This window comes from Poecilia formosa, unplaced genomic scaffold (genome assembly GCF_000485575.1).
Source record: "Poecilia formosa unplaced genomic scaffold, Poecilia_formosa-5.1.2 Scaffold264, whole genome shotgun sequence".
Taxonomy (NCBI): domain Eukaryota; kingdom Metazoa; phylum Chordata; class Actinopteri; order Cyprinodontiformes; family Poeciliidae; genus Poecilia; species Poecilia formosa.
The window spans coordinates 527,177-546,128 of NW_006800203.1; the positions used below are offsets into that span (position 1 = coordinate 527,177).

The window sequence follows — 18,952 nt, forward strand, 5'->3', positions numbered from 1 at the left end:
AAAAAAAAATCCCTCAGTCGACTGTCAAGTCCTTCTCTGGTGAGAACTTCTCTAATATACTGTAAATCTTCGCCACATACATCATTAAAAGTAATGAGTATTCATGTATCAAATTGAAGAGAATAGCTGATGTTCTGGTAACATCAAAAAATTTAGTGCATGACCAATATGGTCATACATTACTTTGACTGACTTGTCCCATTCCTAGAAATTAGATTAGAAAAATCAGTTGTAGATCAGTAAATTGTCTCTTCAGTTTTTGTTCCTTTAGCAACAAAGTCTTATTTTAACCCTTTTAGCACAATGCTCAGGAGGAGCCTGGCAGATGTCACAGCTGGAGAGCAGGGAAACGGTGGGTGGTGTCCATCAGACCATCAGTTCCCAAATTCGCACACAAAAAAAACTTGTAAAAGCGCATCTTAAGACCGCAGGAGGATTAAGAGAGTAAGCTAAAGCTAGTGAGAGGTGAGGTTTTACTTTGTGGGCAGAGTGGGATTTATGTTTACCGCTATTAATATAAGGCAAATCTTGCTAATTAACATGCACTGAAACGAGAGTTCTTTCCTTTCTGTTTTACTAAAGTACCCACAGGCAATGAGTCGTCTTTTTATCCGTTCCAGAGAATTTTAAGAAAAGAATATTTGGACCCCCATACTACAGTCTCAGCGTGTGTTTTTTCAACTTTTTACCTTATTTAAAAACTTCTTGATAATAGGTACTCAAGCAGTGACTAAACAGTCAAAGTAAACCACTGAGAATTTTAACAAATGACTTTAATTCAGAAAAATTTAACAAAATCATTTTATAGGTCCACATGCAACAGCACTTAAGAGGGCTCTGTGATCTTATAAAAGACAAAAAAATCAACTGAAATAATACAAAAATTTAATAGGGCTGCTGGTGGCAGTGGGATTTTTAAAACTATATATACACACACGACAAGCAATGATCAATATCTTCACAAACTACACACAGAATTAAGCTCATTTGTCTCAAATTCCCACAGGGATAACTTAGACGCCATAAGTTGATGTCATTTGAACATGCTTTACACTTTACAATATGAAAAAAAACCTGTACAGATAGTACTGTGAAACAGACTGGTTTAGTCCATCAAATCAGACTAATTCAGATCCTGAGATTTAGCTATTGGATAAAAAAAAAAGCCTCCAAAAAAAAGTTAGTCACATCTCTCTAACACTACAGCTGGGTCCATGTCCTGCAGCTGTTTCAACATGGGCTCTATGACACCCTCAAAGGCTGGATCTAGTTTTATTTTCACTTTGCAAAGTGACTTTAAGTTCTGATGGTTGCTGAACCAGACACAGGTCTTTTTGCCATTTGAACTAGTTTGGCTCTCACCATTTTCTACTTTAACTGGCCTCATCAAGTGTTGCTCTGATTCTCTGGTCTCTTCCAAGAATTGCAAGAAAGACATTTCAAATCCCATCGGTTTAAAGGAAGCCAGGGGCACACTCTGCTCTGTCTCCTCTGGAACTACTGAGCAGGTCTGCTTCTCTTCCTTGACCTGAACAGTTGTTGTCTTAGTTGGCCGAATGACTTTTTTAGATCCAACAAAATTTACGCCAAATTTTCTTGGTCGTCCTCGTTTACGTTTTAGTACCACAAGTCCATCAGAACTTTTCTTTTTTGATAACTTAGTTTTTAACAAAGTCATGGGCATCTCTGTTGGGCTTCTTCTGCGTAGGACCGGCTTCGAATATTCATATTTCCCTTCATCTGTGACAGCTTCTGTTTTCTCAACGTCCGACTGCTCTGAGGTGTTCTCAGATTTGGAGTCATCACTCCTGATGGAACGACATTTATGCCTGGAGAACTTCTTGCAGAATATGAAGTGACTCCTGTGCTGTTCCAAGTACTTTTCCGACAGTCCATGTACAATGTAATGTTTGAGTATGCTCTTTTCAGACTTCATGACTGATGTGCAACCTTTGATCATACAAGGATACTGCAAGTGAAATTTCTTGGTGCACAAGGCAGATGCATCCACTTTAGACTTCAAGGAAGGTTTTCCATATTTAAGCCAGTGTTTGCTTTTTGACTTGTCTACCTTCTTCCTGTCATGAGCTCTCAGGGGAATCTTTTTGTTGCTCTCTATATTTTCTTTGCCATTACTTATTTTGGTAATTTGGTAATGTGAAGATGTTGAGTTTTGCTTCTCTTCATCCTCTTCTACTTGTTTATTTTGTAGTTTAAGCTGGTACAAGTCCTGATGTTTTTTCATCATATGTCTGAGCATGTTTGACTTTGTAGCATAAGAGCGATCACAGCCTTCGATTTCACACTTGAAAACTTGTAATTGTTCAGGTTTGGCAAGGTTTAGGTCTTTATGGCGCTCTTTAACGTGACTTTTATAGTTTCTGAAAGCAGTGAAGGTTTCTGTGCAGCCTTGGTGACCACAAGCAAACCAGCCAAGTCTTATGCCAAACAATAGTGCTTCCACCTCATCATCTGTGAATTCATGCAACTGCAGATAGTGCTGGAAAAGATTGGGGATTTCTTGAAAAACACAGCAGCAGTCTTTGACTTGACATCTGAATTCTGTAATCTGCAGCAACTCGGGATCTGGCTCTTCCTTAACATGGGCCAGTAGTTCATCTGCTTCCTCACTTTGGTCATTCTCCTCACCCAGGTGATGCTCCTCACTCTCCACCAGTGCTGACAAAGCAGACTGGTGCACAGCCCTGTAGTGGAGGATCAGATTTTGCTGGATCGTGAAGGCTGCCTCACAACCTTGATGGACGCAGCGATATGGTCTATAAGGACTCACAGCATCTTCTGATTTTGGCTTCTTCCCTTTAGACTTCCTGACAATGTTTTTGTTTTGTTTAACCACTGTTTGCATCTTGAAAGGGCCATTTTCATAAGTTGGTGGAGCTTGAGGTAGGGTAGACAGATTTTGGAATAGAGGAAAATTCTGACTTTCTGCATGCAATTCAGACAGATTTCCTTCTTGTTTGAACCATTGTTCAGTAGACATCCCTGCTTGTGCTGTCTGTGAGGCTGGGAAGGTCCGAGGCCTTGCAGGTGGAGTTTGTTCTAGATTTTGCATGGGAACAGCTTTTAAGGAATGGATAACTGAGCAGTGATTATGACCTTGATATTCATGATTAGCTACAGCTGGGTTAGCCGAAGGAACATATGTCTGATTCAATGAAGCCTGGAGAGGATCTATACAGGCACTGTTATCTAAAATTGTATGGTTAACTGTGGTAACTGGAGCCAATGGAACCTGGCTTATGGCCACAGGCTTTTTTCGACTTGCATTAGATACTTCAGCTTTCGCCAGCCTTCGCTTTTCATCCAGGAAAGCAATTTCTTTATTTGATAATTTGTGAACTGACCGGTAATGAATGCGAAGATTTGAGTTTCGAGTAAATGCTTTCGGACATTTCTCGCACTTGAAAGGAGCGTACTGTCCATATCTTTTTTTGACCTCATTAACCATCCCAATTGTGTAGTTGTGAGCTTTGGAGAGATGCCTCCACAGGGAATCACTAGAAACGGAACTAAATGAGCAATCAATGTCTTCACAAGTAAATGGTTTAACAACAACAGATTTTGATGGAACTGAAGTGACTCCTGTGAAATTTTGGGATTTCACCTTAGAGGATACAAACTGGGTTTTTTCAAACCCAGTTTGTTTTAATGGAGTTATCAACTGATCAGGAAGTTCTCTCATCAAGTCAAGCCTTTCAAATGCACACTGAATGTCAGTCATCCACTGCTGCTGGCTGGCTGATAACTCTGAAGGTCCAGGATCAAGTTCAGTTGCTGCGGTAACTGGGGGGCTTGGTAGATCTGTGAGGATTCTGGGAGTCTCTCTGAAACCAGTAAAGCTCTGGGGGTTAAGCAGGTCTTCAATTTTACCAGAATATTCTGAAGTAACTGGAGAACTTCCTGAAAGGACTTGACCTTGAGGTTTTGAATGACTTGTTGCGTCGTAGGACAAGTTTTGAAATCCAGAATTATTGGAAGGACTACAGATTGAGCCCGAAGTTTTTAGATTCACATCTCCAGAAGGACAAATGTTTCTGCGTTGAAAGTCACCAGCCAAAATCTGCTCACGCAGTCGCTTTTTGATATCTTTATCAGTAGTCTTCACTGGACTCATGGCCTGCATACCACTTGTTACTGCTTGGCTAAAGTGAAACTCGGGTAACATTTGCTTCATGGCATTTGAACAGGAATCTGGAGCTGAGATGGTTTTCTTAGAGGGATAACTTTCATGAAAAATTAATTCAGGAGTTTTTTTGATTTTGTGAGTATTGCCCAGGAGAGCACTAGCAGAGTTCTCAGTGAGGATTTCTGAAAGAAGTGAATCAGAGAATTCACTCACAGGAAACCTCTCCACATGTGACTCAGGAGGCTGGGTTGCAAAGTATGAATTGACTCTCTGCTTCAGCTGGACAGTTTCTGTATGTTGTATAACTGAGGTACCAAGTAGATGCTCACTTGCAGCATGAGAAACATAGCTGTTTTGGAACAATGTTTGGGTGTCCGATGGAGGAACAAACTGATCAGACATAGTGGATTCCGGCATAAGATGCTTAAGCATGACGTTTTTTGAGGGACTGTTTTCATATGATGGCATGTTATTTTGAGGATAATGGGAAGTGGGATAATGTTTTGAAGCTGAAGAAAATCCAATTACCTTCTTTTCAGGTTTCTGATATGGATCAACACCGTTGTAAAAGGATTGTGTCTGGGATGTGGCAACCGTTTGTTCTGAATTTAGAAGATCAAGAAATGATTGCGGTAAATCTGTGTTTATTGCCGATTCTTGATATGGTTTGCAAATTGTACGCTTGGACAAATGACCACCAAGAGATCGAGGATTATCAAACTGTCTAAAACACCTTCGACAAACAAATTTTCCATCTTTGATTATTGCAGGCCATTTGGTCCTGGAGTGTTTCCTGTCTTGCTTCTCAGTCTCAAGATTAATTTCAGAGATAGCAGGGCAATAGTTAGGCTGGATGGTTCTGCTTTGCTCTTCCTCCAAAATTGACAAATCGGACAGCTCATGATTTGGCTTCGTTTTCTCTGGAGTCTTGGAAAGTGAGACTACACAGCTTTGCATCTTTGAAGTACAGGTTTGGGAGGCTGCCATTTCTTGTGACAACTTAATTGATCTTTGAGTGCTCATAGTAGTGGTAGTAGACTGGGCTCTACTTTTATCAAGTGGTGAGTCCAAGGACTCTGAATGGCAAACTTTTGATTCCATTACAGAGGATGAAGAAATACCAAGTGGGAAAAGAGCACTAGATGAATCAATCTCATGTATCATATGCTGATTAGATGGGAATACTTGGGAAGAATTACGGTTAGGAACAAATTCACTTTCAGCAGCAACAGGATTTTGACCCATTGAAAGTTGAGACTGTGTCGTTATTGGACTTTGATCAGCACCTAACTGAGAAAGGACAATGGGATTTAAAACACTTGCCATTAGCAGCGAACTGTTTGGATTGTGGGGAAATGAAGGGAGATTTTGTGGGACACTATATTGAGAGGTTGTACTTGTGCTAAGACAAGAATGTGGCTGAATAATACCATTTCCCTGAACCCGACGACTAGCCTGCTTCTTCTGTAGTGAGGAGACTGAACTCAAAGGCCCTGATGAGGTGTTCAGCACTGGAATGTGGCTTATTTTGATTTCAGTGCGGGCAACTTTCCATTGCTCATAGAATTCTGGATGAACTGCTTTCATGTGCTTGGAAACACTTCTATAAGAGCTGTAGGTTTTTGTACACGTTCCAAATGCACAGTGGAACCTTGGCCTCTGCTCTGGAGGGAGAGCTGTGACATTTGAGGGAGCAGCAAAGTTCTCTTGATTGCTCTCAGTGAGTTGAGGGTTTATTCTTGGTGGTATTGGTTGTGGCACTGATGGATCCGAAGAAATGTGGGGGAATGATACTGCTAAACTACTCCTACAAGACACTGGCCCTTGAAGCATAGGTAACATAAAGTTATGGTTAGACTTGTAATTCATTACATCCGTATTTACTTTGCTGGGGAGTGTGTGGGGCAGATTTTGTAAAAGCTGTCCTACACTGGCTTCAAATGGATGTACTGGATAATTTTGAGGTGGAATCTTATGATCTAATGACTGATCGCCAACCTCATCTTTTTCTTTGCTGGAATCAAGTAAATGGGAATGCACAGACTGAATGAGAGAATTATTGGAATTGTAGATGTTGCTGGCTGGAAACAGTGATTTTGGAGGGTCTGGTTTGACTTGGCATCCATCCATGGTATCTACATGTTCTGGTGAAGACTTCAACAAACTTTGTATGGTCATAAATTCTCCCGAATTTGGATAACAAGAAGCATCAGAGTTGATGTTTTCTTGGGAATGTTCTTGTTTAACAGGAAATTGACTAGAAAGCTCATTAGTTGAAGAACCAGGCTGTGACTTGTCAAAGGACGGTGAATGAGGTGAACTGTCTTTATCCTGGGTAGCATGGTTCTCTACATGCAAATCTAGCTGTTGTTGAGAATGAAATACCTTTCCACAGCCAACAGCTTTACAAGTAAAGGTTTTGTAATGATGTGACTCATGGTCAAAGAGCTTAAAAGGGGCATTAAAGATTTTTCCACAATTTGGAAACATGCATTTAGCCATGAAATCTGAATGGGTTTTCTTATGTAAGAGGAGTTTGGCTTTTGACACAAAACTTGCCTTGCAGTTTAACTGTATGCAAATATAAGGCTTTGCGCCACAGTGGACTTGTAAATGATCATTAAGATGGGTGACACTAACAAAGTGGCGACGACAGTACTGGCAAACCACCTTGTTGTTCTGCAGTTCAAGAAATGTTTTTGCTTCTTCATTATCCCCGTGGTCTTTAACATGAGCAATGAGGTTTTTGATAAACTTGAACCTCCTCTTGCATGTTCCCACTGGGCACATGTTGTCGTCATTAACTTCTACATCACATCTATTCACTTGAGACTGAGTTCTCTGAACTCTAGCAATGTTTTGTTTCAGTGAACTGTTAAGCTTCTGAAGTTCATTGTGTGTTTTTGCTTTCAATATTGCAATGGAAGGGGCAGCCACTTTGGAATTAACCAGTGCTCTGCTGGTTTCCATTGCAGTCAATCTTTCCTTGCAAGAAAGTTTAACGTGTGATGTCACATGGGGAAGGAATGTGTCTTTTGATATGAACGTCTCAGCACAAATTGGACAAGTGTAGATTCCATGGCTGAAATGAATCTGAGCATGTCGAACAATTCGGTGACCAAGAAACTCTTTGTCACAGAGCACACAGTACTGCATGTAGGCCTGCCAGTTTCTAAAGCGGGTAGATACAAAGCCCTTTTCCCTCAGCTTCTTCATTTCTCGATTTTTCTGTTTCTTGTGTGCTGCATCTTGAAGATCATATGTGCCACTGACTATACTGTCTGGGATATAATTAAAGTCCTTTAGACTCATATAGTCTTCTTCTTCCTCAGTGTTCTCAGAATCATTTAGAGAGTCAATGGATGAGACGATAGAAGCCTCATTACCCATTAGAGACAGACAATGACGCTTCAGTGTTTTCCAATCCCAGAACTCTGGGTCAAAAGGCCACTGGGTCTTTAAAACCAGTAGGAGATCACAACGCAGAGAGTTGGGAATAGGCATATTTTCCTCCTCTAGTTTTTGATCTGGTTCATTGTAAAGTGTCTCCACAACATAGTATGAATCCACAGTGGGCTCCAGAAGGAACTCTGTTAGTTGGCATGCTCTCTTAACTTCCAGATCAGCTGGAAGCAAACAGGAAATTGTTTTACAGACTGTGGCCTTTCCTTTGTCATCCTCCGATGTGATCCGTAGCGCCATTATACACAACTCGATACACACTGGTAGACCAACGTGAGTTATCTATAAAAGAAGGAAGAAGCCCAGTCATTGGTCAAAAACATTAAACTTACTCAACTCAAAATAAGCTACAAAGGCAAACATAACCTTAGCTGGCTGCTTATAAATGAATGTCAACACACAAACACAGCAAGATCTCAAATATATCAGTGAGCTCATTAGGGACAACCAACAAACCTCCGACTGGATGACCTTGATGAAGAACAGGATGTGATACACGGATTTGGATAAGACTGACATTTGCCGGCATCTATCCAGGAAGGCGTGATCTGATGGCTCTAACCGCTTTAGCAGCTTACTCCAAAACAGAGTGAGCTCCCTGGATTTAAAAAAGGAAAACAATACATAAAACTAAGATAATTCAAAGGTAACTCCTGTCCAGCATTTTTACCAGTTAACATGATGGGGCATTTAGTGTTCTTACCAAGCACAGTATGTGTCTCCTTGGAGAAGCTGACGGGTTAGAAAGGCTGAACATAAACTGAACGCTGCGCTATCATCTCCATCTGATTCCAGGTTGCAAATCATTTCTATAGCGTCGTGGCAGTCCTCTTTTGAAAGCTGAACAAACACACACACACACACAAATTATATTTACAGTCCAACTTTATGTGACAATATTTAATTAGAAGCATATTAAAAATATTATTTATTTTGTCACTGCTAACCCCAAGAAATTTCAGATGCGCAGCGCTTCAATGAAGGTGCACGGAGCAGCTGATTGGCTATCCACAAGAAACTACCCAAGAAGTAAGTCTTATAATGTCTTTAAACTTTTGAATAACTTTCATTTTTTCTGTTAAGATATTCTTTTGGACAGTGTAGATATTCACCAGCTAAAGTGCCAACAGCTCAGTAACAATCTGATACATTCCTTAATTAAAAAAGAAAATAGTACAGCATAAGGCATGAATCTGGGCATGTCCTATATTCTAAAAACTACACTGTTTTTGCTTTTCAAGAACTCATCTCTGGCAAGGAGAATAGCTCAAGATGGTTTTCTAAAACATAATCTGCATTTTCAGCAAAGCTCATGTCAACAGAAAAATGTGCAGATATTTAGAGGTCTGCATATTTACAATAAGTGTGCCGTTTAATGTAGACAACTATTAGTTCCTATTTTTTTACTGTTTGGGTACATTTCTAGCTTGCACTTCTTAAACCACTATTTAGAGGCTTTATGCTTTGTAGAAAAACAGAGCAGGGCTCACCAAGTTCAGTCCTCCAGACATACCATGCTGCAACATTTAGATACACAAGTGCTCCAACAAACCAGAATCAAAAGGCTAAATTCCCTCTCCAAGAGTAATTCAGCTCTGCAGAGGACTGCTAGGCACTTAATTTGATTCAGATATGTTGGAGCAGGGATGCTTCTAGAAGTTGCAGGATAGTAGCTCTCACAGACCCTGAACAAGAGGGACCAGTTTTCTGCACAAGGCCAACTAAACCTGTGTCATCTTTAAATCTAATCAATTTAGCTGTACTACTGAAGGGAAATTTGTAAATAAGGAATAATTTTCATGCACCATGAAGTCATGACTACGAAGCCAGAAGATTCTCTTAGACAAGAGATCGACTAATTCCGTCTGTCCATATGAATTTGCAATTGATCTGATTTAAGCTGATATTTGGTTTAATCTGTCCAAAATCTATGCAGAAGCACAAAAATCAGTTTTATTGACATTTTTTCATGAATGAAAATTATTTTCATTCCTGAAGTAGAATCTGCTTACCTCCTCCATGAGTTGATCTTTTTCCAAAATGCCACAGAGGCAGACAAGATACATCTGTTTGAAATCCCCCTTCGCTTGGAAGGCGGAACAGTCAGTGCAGATCTTTGCTAGAAGTGCAGCCTTCTCCAGCTGCTTCTCCTTTATCAGCTGCTTCACTCTCATCTGCAGCAACACAGGGCCCTCATGCTCCAGGAACTTCTCCACTGAAAAAGTTAAATCACAAAGGCAGGTTTTCATTTTAGACTTTTTGTAACAATGTAAGGAGTTACTGAAAGTGACTCTGCTATAATCCAAAAGTAGCTTCACTGAAATCCCACAGTAAGGTAGAGGCAACTTAGCCTACTGGAATACACACAGGTTGTGTTTACAGTGAGTTTACACATCATTTTAAAAATATTTTATACCAAACAGGAAATTTAATATTGTAGATACCAATTTTTTTTATGTAATTATGGATGGGGAAGTCTGTGAGCAGGAAGGATCTCCTGTAGCAGTCTGTATAACTGCAGATGCTGCTTACTGAAGACCCACTGTTATATTACAGTTTCATAAAGAACATACTTGGGATGGTCCATTATGGCAAAATTGTAAATAACCTGTACCTATGACGTCCAGAGGACCCCAAAGCGCTTCACACTATATTTGGTAATTCACACACTGATGGTGGTAAGCTACTAGATGGTAGCCACAGCTGCCCTGGGCAATCTGACAGAGGCCAAGCTGCCACACACTGGCACCACCAAGGACACAACAAGAGATGGAGGGAGCGGGAATCAAGGCACCATGGTTTATGTTCTTTATTTTCTGAAGGAAGTAAAGAACATAAAGATTGTTGTGGAGATAAATTGCACAACAATCTCTGCAGTGAGGTTCTCCAACTCCAGTTCGTGTGTGCCATTCAAGTGTGTGGGAGCAGGACAGTGGGTTCAGAATGGTCCTCCAGAACTCAGCCAACCTTCATCATCATCTTGTTCACGTCACTGGTAAATGGTTCAGTAACTGTGCTGCATAAAGTGGCCTTGCAATCTTTTCTTTTCAAAATGTTTTCTCTCAGTTTTTCTAATGGAAACATTGCCGCTAGCAAGAGGGTGTTTATTTTATTATCTAAAGCTACCAGGAATACCTGATCAACATCTTATGAGCTCAGATAAGATTAATTCCAATTAAATATAGGAGCAGGCAGATTTGAAGAATAGTAAAAAGAAATTAAATGGATTAGTAGTGGTCATCAACAGTAGATGGTGAAATATAGTTTCTACTGGGCTCTCTCTGGGATGAAGCTGCTTCCCCACCATTGTTTTTCACAAGATCAGGAGAAGCGGGCTCTCCCTCTGTCTCAACCTTCCATTTGTGTGCAAGTCAGATGAACAGGCAAATCATATATCTGTCTCCAGAATCCCTAATAACAGAGCATCTTCAGTCTGAGGCATCTCCAGAACTACTGAAACACAGACGGCTATAGAAGAGCTTCCTGCGCACACAATCACCATCTACAGTGACTCTTTGGGGAAACTGATGGCTTGAGTTAAATTGAGGTTGAAGCCAAAGGTTCAATTCAAACTATAAGTTTTTTAGTGCAGATAAATTAAGTTTTTGTGCACTTTTAAGTCCACAAAAACATAAGGAACAAATATTGTTTGTTATTCTATTAGCACTGCACACAGTATGTGAAAAACTTATTGGATTTAAATAAATGTTAGCTACCGTAATTATTTAAACTCAATGCATTCAGGATAAATTTTCCTGTTATACGGTGAACAAAATATAAGCAAATTCCTTTGTTTTTTGCTTCCTTTTATTGATCTCAGTGTTAAAATTTAAATATTGTAAATCCATAATGATTATTTTTTTCCAGGACCTGGACAGACTCTTTATTATCTAGGTCTGTGTTTGCTATGAAGCAAAAGCAAAAAGACACCCCGTGTTTATTTTTCACTTACCATACTGTTCATATATTTTATATTTTCCTCATATCTTAAAATTTACCATGTTCTGTTGCAGGATTCTCATCAGACAAAATACTTTGCAGAACTTTGTGGCTCCAAATGCCTTCATGTTGGCTCAGGACACACAGTAGCGACAGCTGGGTGATGCCATTCTCCTGAAGTTTGTCATGTGCAAACTAAAGACAACAGAGTTTATTTCAGCAGTGAAACATGTAACAGTCTTAATCTGCAATCAAATTACCAAGCATGTTTGTACTTTGTAATAAACAGAAACCAGGTAATACTTAGCTAAACCAATGTGATGAACAAGAATGTGGCAGCATATGGTCTTTTATCATTAAACACTTTCTGAATATGAAAAATAGGTAGAAAATCTGTGAATGGAGCAAAAGATGAGGGTGATGGAAAGGATGCTTTCCAACTTCAAAGACTTGGAGCACATAACCATATGAGTTGTCAAAATAAAGCAAGTATAAAGCTATTCAAAAAATATAAGGCTCCGGGTGCTGCAATGTCAAAGATTTTGCTATGATTGTGAAGTGCAAAAATATTTTTGACAAGTCAGTTTGTAAATAAAATCTTAATTACCGTATTTTCCGCACTATAAGGCGCACCTAAAAACTTTCAATTTCCTCAAAAGCCAACAGTGTGCCTTATAATCCGGTGTGCCTTATATATGGACCAATATTAAGCAACAACAGGTCTAGCAATTACAGTAAGCAGCCGCTGACTTCATTTTCGGCTGTAGAAGAAGAAGCGGGCGGTGCATGCTGGGATAGTTGTCAGAACGCTGGTTTGTTAATAAAGTTTGACCTATCTACCTACCGACCTAATAATCAGGTCATCTGCAGGTTATTTAGCACCACGTTCTCCACGAACATGCTGTGTGTGAACGGAGAAGGGTGACCATTGTCAGGCCACGACCTGGCCCAGTCGTGGAAGGCTCTCCTCAGAGTCGGACTGTTTTGTTGACATTCTGTTTAGTGGAGCTCCATCTAGTGGATGCAAAATGTAACTCCAGCCTCTACTGTAGGGTCTATTCTATGCACCTTATAATCCGGTGCGCCTTATAGTGCGGAAAATACGGTAAAACAGCTACATTTTTTTTCTGATCCGATATTTTTTTTTTTTTTACTCCTTTTGTTTTCTTTTGAAATATCTGTTCCAATCGGAATCAATTATTTTGGTTAACATTTTAAATATAAATTTAGTATGTAATAATAATAATTTGAGACTTAAAAAAAATCTGGAGTGTTTGTAAATATTTTATTGGAGCAATTACTGTGCCTGTGAAAAATAATTGTATGCAAATGGTGAAGGTAGGAACTTTATATTATATCCAATTAAACCAATATTTGTACTGATATCCTTAATATAATTGAGCACATTCTGTGTGGGTTAGTGATATTAGATATAATTATTAATAACAAAAAGCTTAACATATATAAACACAATGTACATTCTGTGCATTCATTTCAAATCATAATCCGTTCTTGCATGCAGTTTTACTAAACTATGATCCTGATAACCAGGATAAGTTTGTACACAATAATTAGGATACCGAAATTTAATAAGATCAAACTCCCAACTTGAACAATGCCAATACCTTTTGTACATAAATCTAGGTTCTAGTTCCTGGTTTGGCTGGTAACCTTTTGTTCATGGTCAAACAAACATAAATGAAATGACTGAACAATGTCGGTTTGCAGTTCGGTTCTCCAGAGTCCTGCTACTAATAACACTCAGGAGGGTTACCATGGCAGTGTGCACGGATGCAGCGGCTTTCTGCTCTCTTAACAACCAGACAAGTTGCACATCCTGACAAGGGCATTTGATGGAAATTTGGTAAGAATTTGATAAGTTAATTTTAATTAATTTAATTAATTATGAAGTCATTTTTTTATTTATTTAACAATTATTCATTTAATGGTTTCCATTAAATGAAACCATGGTTTTTAATGGAAAACCATTTCCATTAAAAATGGTTTTCCATTTTTAATGGAAATGGAAGACCATTTCCATTAACATAATAACTCATTCCATCCAGAGGAGATATCAAGACTACCAGGGTCTCCATGGATTATGGTCGACCTCAGATGTTGTGAACATTAACAGAAATGAGGACAGTGAGGAGGTGCACTCCTCAGCCTGCTGCTCACAAACTCTACATTCTTCAACAACAGGCTTGAATTAAGTGGAAATGTTTCAATATACAAACAAATGTGTCTGTGACTGTTGTGTGTAAAACAAGCCACAAAGGAATAGGGCTGAGCCATCTAATCTCTACTTCATGGAGCCTATGTAGAAAAGTTCCAACCATCAAGACACAGAGTGAGGCAGAGGGTCATCAGGTCAGAGCTCCTGATATCTCTCCAGAGTCCAGAGCATCAATAAAGACTGCCATCATTCTGCCTAGCACCTGTTCACCCTACTGCCATTGGGGAAACAGAGCAGGAGCATAAGGCAAAGACAAACTGCTGAAAAATAGTTTGTTTTTTGTTTTCTTTCTTTCCCAGATCATACTTCTGTCTGGTCTTCTGTGTCTTGATTGTTATAAAGGCCCTAAGCAGAACTGTACCATTAATCACACTGCACTGCTTACTGCACAATGACAATAAATCCAATCTAATCTAATGTAATTATTTAATTCTGGTGTGTTGGAGCAGGGGAAGTCAAAAAATTTCAGGACAGGGGTTCTCGACTAGTCCTGCTTTAGGAAACACTTCTAGTACTTTCAAAACCCAATGACTGAAATGACTATTGCTGTCTTCCCATCTTTACCTGCACAGACGACTTGAAATACTGCCATAAATCATCTGGAAGGGTCTTAAGTGAGAGCAACAGTTCCAAAAAGCTCCTGTCAAAGGAAAGGCATACATTCACAAACATAATACTGATCAATTTTCATCTGATAAGACTTACAAATACTGACTTAATGACAAAGATATAAGCTATAAGTAATATATATCAGACAGACAGACAGACAGACAGACAGACAGACAGACAGACAGACAGACAGACGTTTTGGATTATAAATGTTTAATTTCACTTACAGTGAAAGTCTCTCAACCACAAGTGGAACACTTTCACATTGCAGAGAGAGGTAAGCTGAAGCCTTCGCAAAGCTAAGCAGGGCGACCATGTACACCTGTACGAGCGGCAAAGGCTCTTCCTCCGTCTTCCAACGGCCTACAAACTCCAAGAGTGTCTGAAAGAACAAGAATCTAAATCAGTTTTAAAATTTACATTTTATACATTACCAATAGATCAGAGCTTAAAGTTTGAACTTTAGAGGTACAAATGGATTAGCTCCAGGCTTTCCCCAGAAAACCTGCTAAGCCTGGTTGGTTGGAGCGCCAAGGCAGTCCACTAGCAGTCCAATGGTTTTTTATTTAAAAATGGTTTTGTGACAGGTAATGAGCCACATTTAGAGCTGACCCAAGGCATACATGAACTAAGCAGCCGCTTAAAGAAAATACATTTTATTTTCTGCAATAAAATTTATTTGTAAAAAATAAATAAATAAATAAATAGTGCATTTATTTTTTTACAAGTAAAATGTATTACTATTATAAGTAGCAATTATGTCACTGATGAGTCTGTAATGGGTAAAGCCTGACCTCCCCTAGAAGACTTTATTAGAAAGTAAAGTAGAACCAGGTCCACCTCCAGAACCAGAATTCCTTTACTGTCATTGTGCAAGAAAGCACATGGAAATTTAAAAAGTATCAACTCTTAATTAATGATAATAAACAAATATGTTTCAACAAATATAAAAAATATAGTAGAAACATACAAAAACAATCCAGGTGTTAAGAGAAAAAAAAAATGATGATCAGAGTTTTAGTACAGAGATTATGAAGTTCAATTTAGAAAATCTTCCAGTGGTGGTAGTGACAATGGAAGGCTATGATTTTTATTAATAAAACCACACCTTTCTTGGAAGCATAGTGACAATGCAGAATGCTCAAACTGATAAATTACAAATGTGAGACCGAACTGTCATCAATTACCTTCTTAGTTCTTAGCACTGAGAATCAGGAAAATTGATCCAACAATGGAAAGAAGTTGGAAGATGAAAATATTTGGCATTGAAATAAAAATACGGTGAAAAAGTTAATATAGTATGCAATATATTGTGGACTGTAAAAGGCAAAAACATCAATCAATCAAATTTTATTTGTATAGAACCTTTCAGCAACAAGGCATTTCAAAGTGGTTTACATCAGAAAAACACAAAAATACAAAGTCATAGTCACGTACTGAAAACTTTGCTATAGTCAAAGAAACAAAGTACTACTAAAACTGAATATCCAAAATGCACTTAAAAGTACTTTATTAAACTAATATAATGCGAAAGAACATGTGAATGTAAGTGAACATTTTAATCCCATTGGTGACTTTAGCTTGATAAGTAAAAGTCTAATTTATTAAACAAGTTGGAATACCATAATGATCATTTATATCGCGATAGTGTGTGTTAGCTTACTTTGGGTAAATTCAATAAGTGGGAATCCGCCCTGACCATCATTACTCTACATCCTTAATATGGTGCAGATGGTTAACGTGAACCGTGCAGGACAAAGTGGAGATGGGAGCCAATGAATGGCTTGTTGCCTTGTGAAGCTACGCAGAAAAAAAAAAACCTCATACGTTTTATTCAGCACGTACACACCAGAACGGACCATGGCTATAACTCGCAAATTCTCTTTTTGTTCTCCGATACGTCTGAAAAAACCAGCAACAATTAAGAGAGGAGTAGTAAAATTTGTGAATCTTACTATAATGAACACGTCACAAAACCAGTCTCCCAAGACAACCATCCACATTCTGTCCACATCCTGCACGCAACCTTTTACAATCAACGGATATAAGCTAACACTGTGCTAGCTTCAGACTCTGCTGGTAAACTGTTACGCTACAGTGCAGCTAGCGAATTTTGTAAGCCCAAATTAAAAGGACCAATATAAATGGAGTGGAGTCTGCACTTAAACATTGTAGCAAGACCTCGTCCCTTCCAACGAGTCAACATTGCAGTTCATTTCTCCTTACAGAAACAACTCACTAGCGTATGCTAAAAGACATATCGATGGGTGTGTGGTGTGTTGTTACCAAATCGCAACAGCTTCTAGCTTCTTTTGCTAGTATTAACATAAAGCTAACTATGAAACACACAATCCGGTCTGAAAAGTGACCTTTTACCAGACAATGCAAGACTCAGTGTACATCAGCATTATCCATGTTAGCTCCGTATTTAGATGGCCTGTTTTGCAGATGATTGAAATGTTACTCACCCTACAAAACTCCTGACAATAGTCAGAAGAGGACTGAACTGGTGAGTTTGCGCTTTCTCGAATCACAACTTCATGTAGCCCTTCCAACAAATTTCTGACTTCCCCAATTGTTTTGCTGATACTGTCCACAAGACCACGGTCTTGCTCGGCCTCCTCGTCCGCCATCTTCATACACTACTTCAGCGCGTACGACTCATACGTCATAACGGAATTGACGTAATTACGTCACAGCTGGACGAGATATGTTTATGCATAAAAGAAAAACATCTCAAAAGTTAAAATCTTCTCTACTAATTCACAGCAGCCGTTGAGATTATGATATATCATTATGTCATCCTTCTAAATAATTTCAAAATTACATGGATGGATGGATGATGGATGGATGCTTCTTTGCTTCATCATCTAGAGAGGTTCTACAGTGGTCTCCAGTATAGAACCAGAACAGAATCAGCCTTCTTTATAAGGCTGTTGAGCCTTTTTAGCTCTCTGGTTCTGATGCTGCTGCCTCAACAGATGACAGCAAAAGAGATGATGCTCTCAGTAACAGACTGATCTGAAGCATCTTGATACAAACCTTGAAGGATCTTAACTTCTTGAAGAAGTCCAGTCTGCTCTGTCCCTTCTTATAGAGGCTTCACTGTTACGTCTCCAGTCCAGTCTGTGAAAATTTCAATGAAAGTACAGAGCTACTCCAACATGCTGCCAGTCTGAGCAGCGCAATTGTAGAATTCTTTGAAGGACAGTTTTCTAGAACATAGCCATAGCAACACTAATTAAAAGACAAGAGCCGAGGAAGACAGGATAATCTCCAAATCAACTTTCATATGTCATAGTAGAAAAAGAACCTGTAAATGAATATCAGATCAAATCAATATGAGTCTAAAGTGGGGGTCTTCAAGCAAGGGCCAATGTCTTGCAACTTTTAGATGTATCTCTGATTCAGCACATCTCAGTCAAATGGCTGAATTACCATTTTCTTTTTTGATTTTACTGACGGTTTTCTAACAGCATTTTAATGTGTACTGCCACCTACTGAATTGTATTGTGAACCAGAATTGAGGACCAGAGTTTCTCAACCCTGGTCCTCAAGGCACACTGCTCTGATCTGCTGTATGAGATTTGTAGAATAATTTAAGTATTTTTAGTTACTTCTTTAGCAAACTTATCTGCGAGTTTACTTTCTAAAACATCTGAAACACAGTAGTGCCACAAAACAAGAGGGTCCTGCATGATGCAGGGGTGGATGGGACAGCGTTCACCCCAGAGGGTCACCGGCCTATTAATGAAGCAGACCACAGGGAAATTATCCGATATGCCAGTTCACCCCTGAACAGACTCAAGCAGAGATCATATGGTTATTCAGACGTGTGGTGGGAGCTGTCTGGGTATTTATACTATTTTGCATATCCAAAATAGTACAAACACTATTTTGTGCTATCCCCTTTTAGCGTGAAAAGAGATAAAACCTCTCCATTTAAGGTGAAGAGATATTATACATAAATCCAGATTTATCATAAGGTAGCACTGGCCTCTTGTTGCATGGCCCCCCACAACATTAAAAGTCGAGTTACCTTGAAAGAATAGATTTTATCTTTGCTATCTTAAGTGATAAAAACTAGACTTCACTGTGGCTCTTATTTGACAACACAGGGTATTATGCATTTTATGCATCTAAATTCTTTGCACGTGCAGTTTCATAGATTCTTTCTACTGCAAACTATCAGTAGGAGAGCTGTGCACTCTTTTGTACATGAGGCCCCTTATCCTGTTCCATTCACTTGATTTCTCCCTCTGGCACATGTCTTGGTCTTAAATATTCACCAAGCTCTTTTATCCTCTAGCTTATATGCACAAAACAGAGCTGGAAACTTGTGCACACACACAGGTTCTGAGGCCGTGTATAAACGCATATTTCTCACACAATTCGGGAATGTATAAACATTAACGTGGCGTGCCTGCCGTCAAAATGTGTGGCAGCCACTCAAGCGTTTTCAGTACACAATAACAAACCTCAAAACACCTAAACAATAGTGAGTGTAGGTGCTTTCAGTGTAATATAATCTAAGGAGCATAACATTCGAAGAGTTTTAT

At 39.1% G+C, this 18,952-nt stretch overlaps 1 protein-coding gene across 1 annotated transcript; it reads right to left on the reverse strand.

Moving 5' to 3' along the window:
• Positions 1-752: 752 nt before the first annotated feature.
• On the reverse strand, positions 753-17,048 carry znf292b (zinc finger protein 292b). The gene is made up of 8 exons (XM_007570616.2): positions 16,862-17,048; positions 14,621-14,775; positions 14,349-14,424; positions 11,608-11,743; positions 9,622-9,824; positions 8,313-8,449; positions 8,066-8,207; positions 753-7,891 (listed from the first exon to the last, which is right to left on the reverse strand). The coding sequence occupies exons 1-8, from the start codon at positions 17,030-17,032 to the stop codon at positions 1,181-1,183; spliced, it is 7,731 nt and encodes a 2,576-aa protein (XP_007570678.2). The 5' UTR covers positions 17,033-17,048; the 3' UTR covers positions 753-1,180.
• Between the last annotated feature and the right edge of the window lie 1,904 nt (positions 17,049-18,952).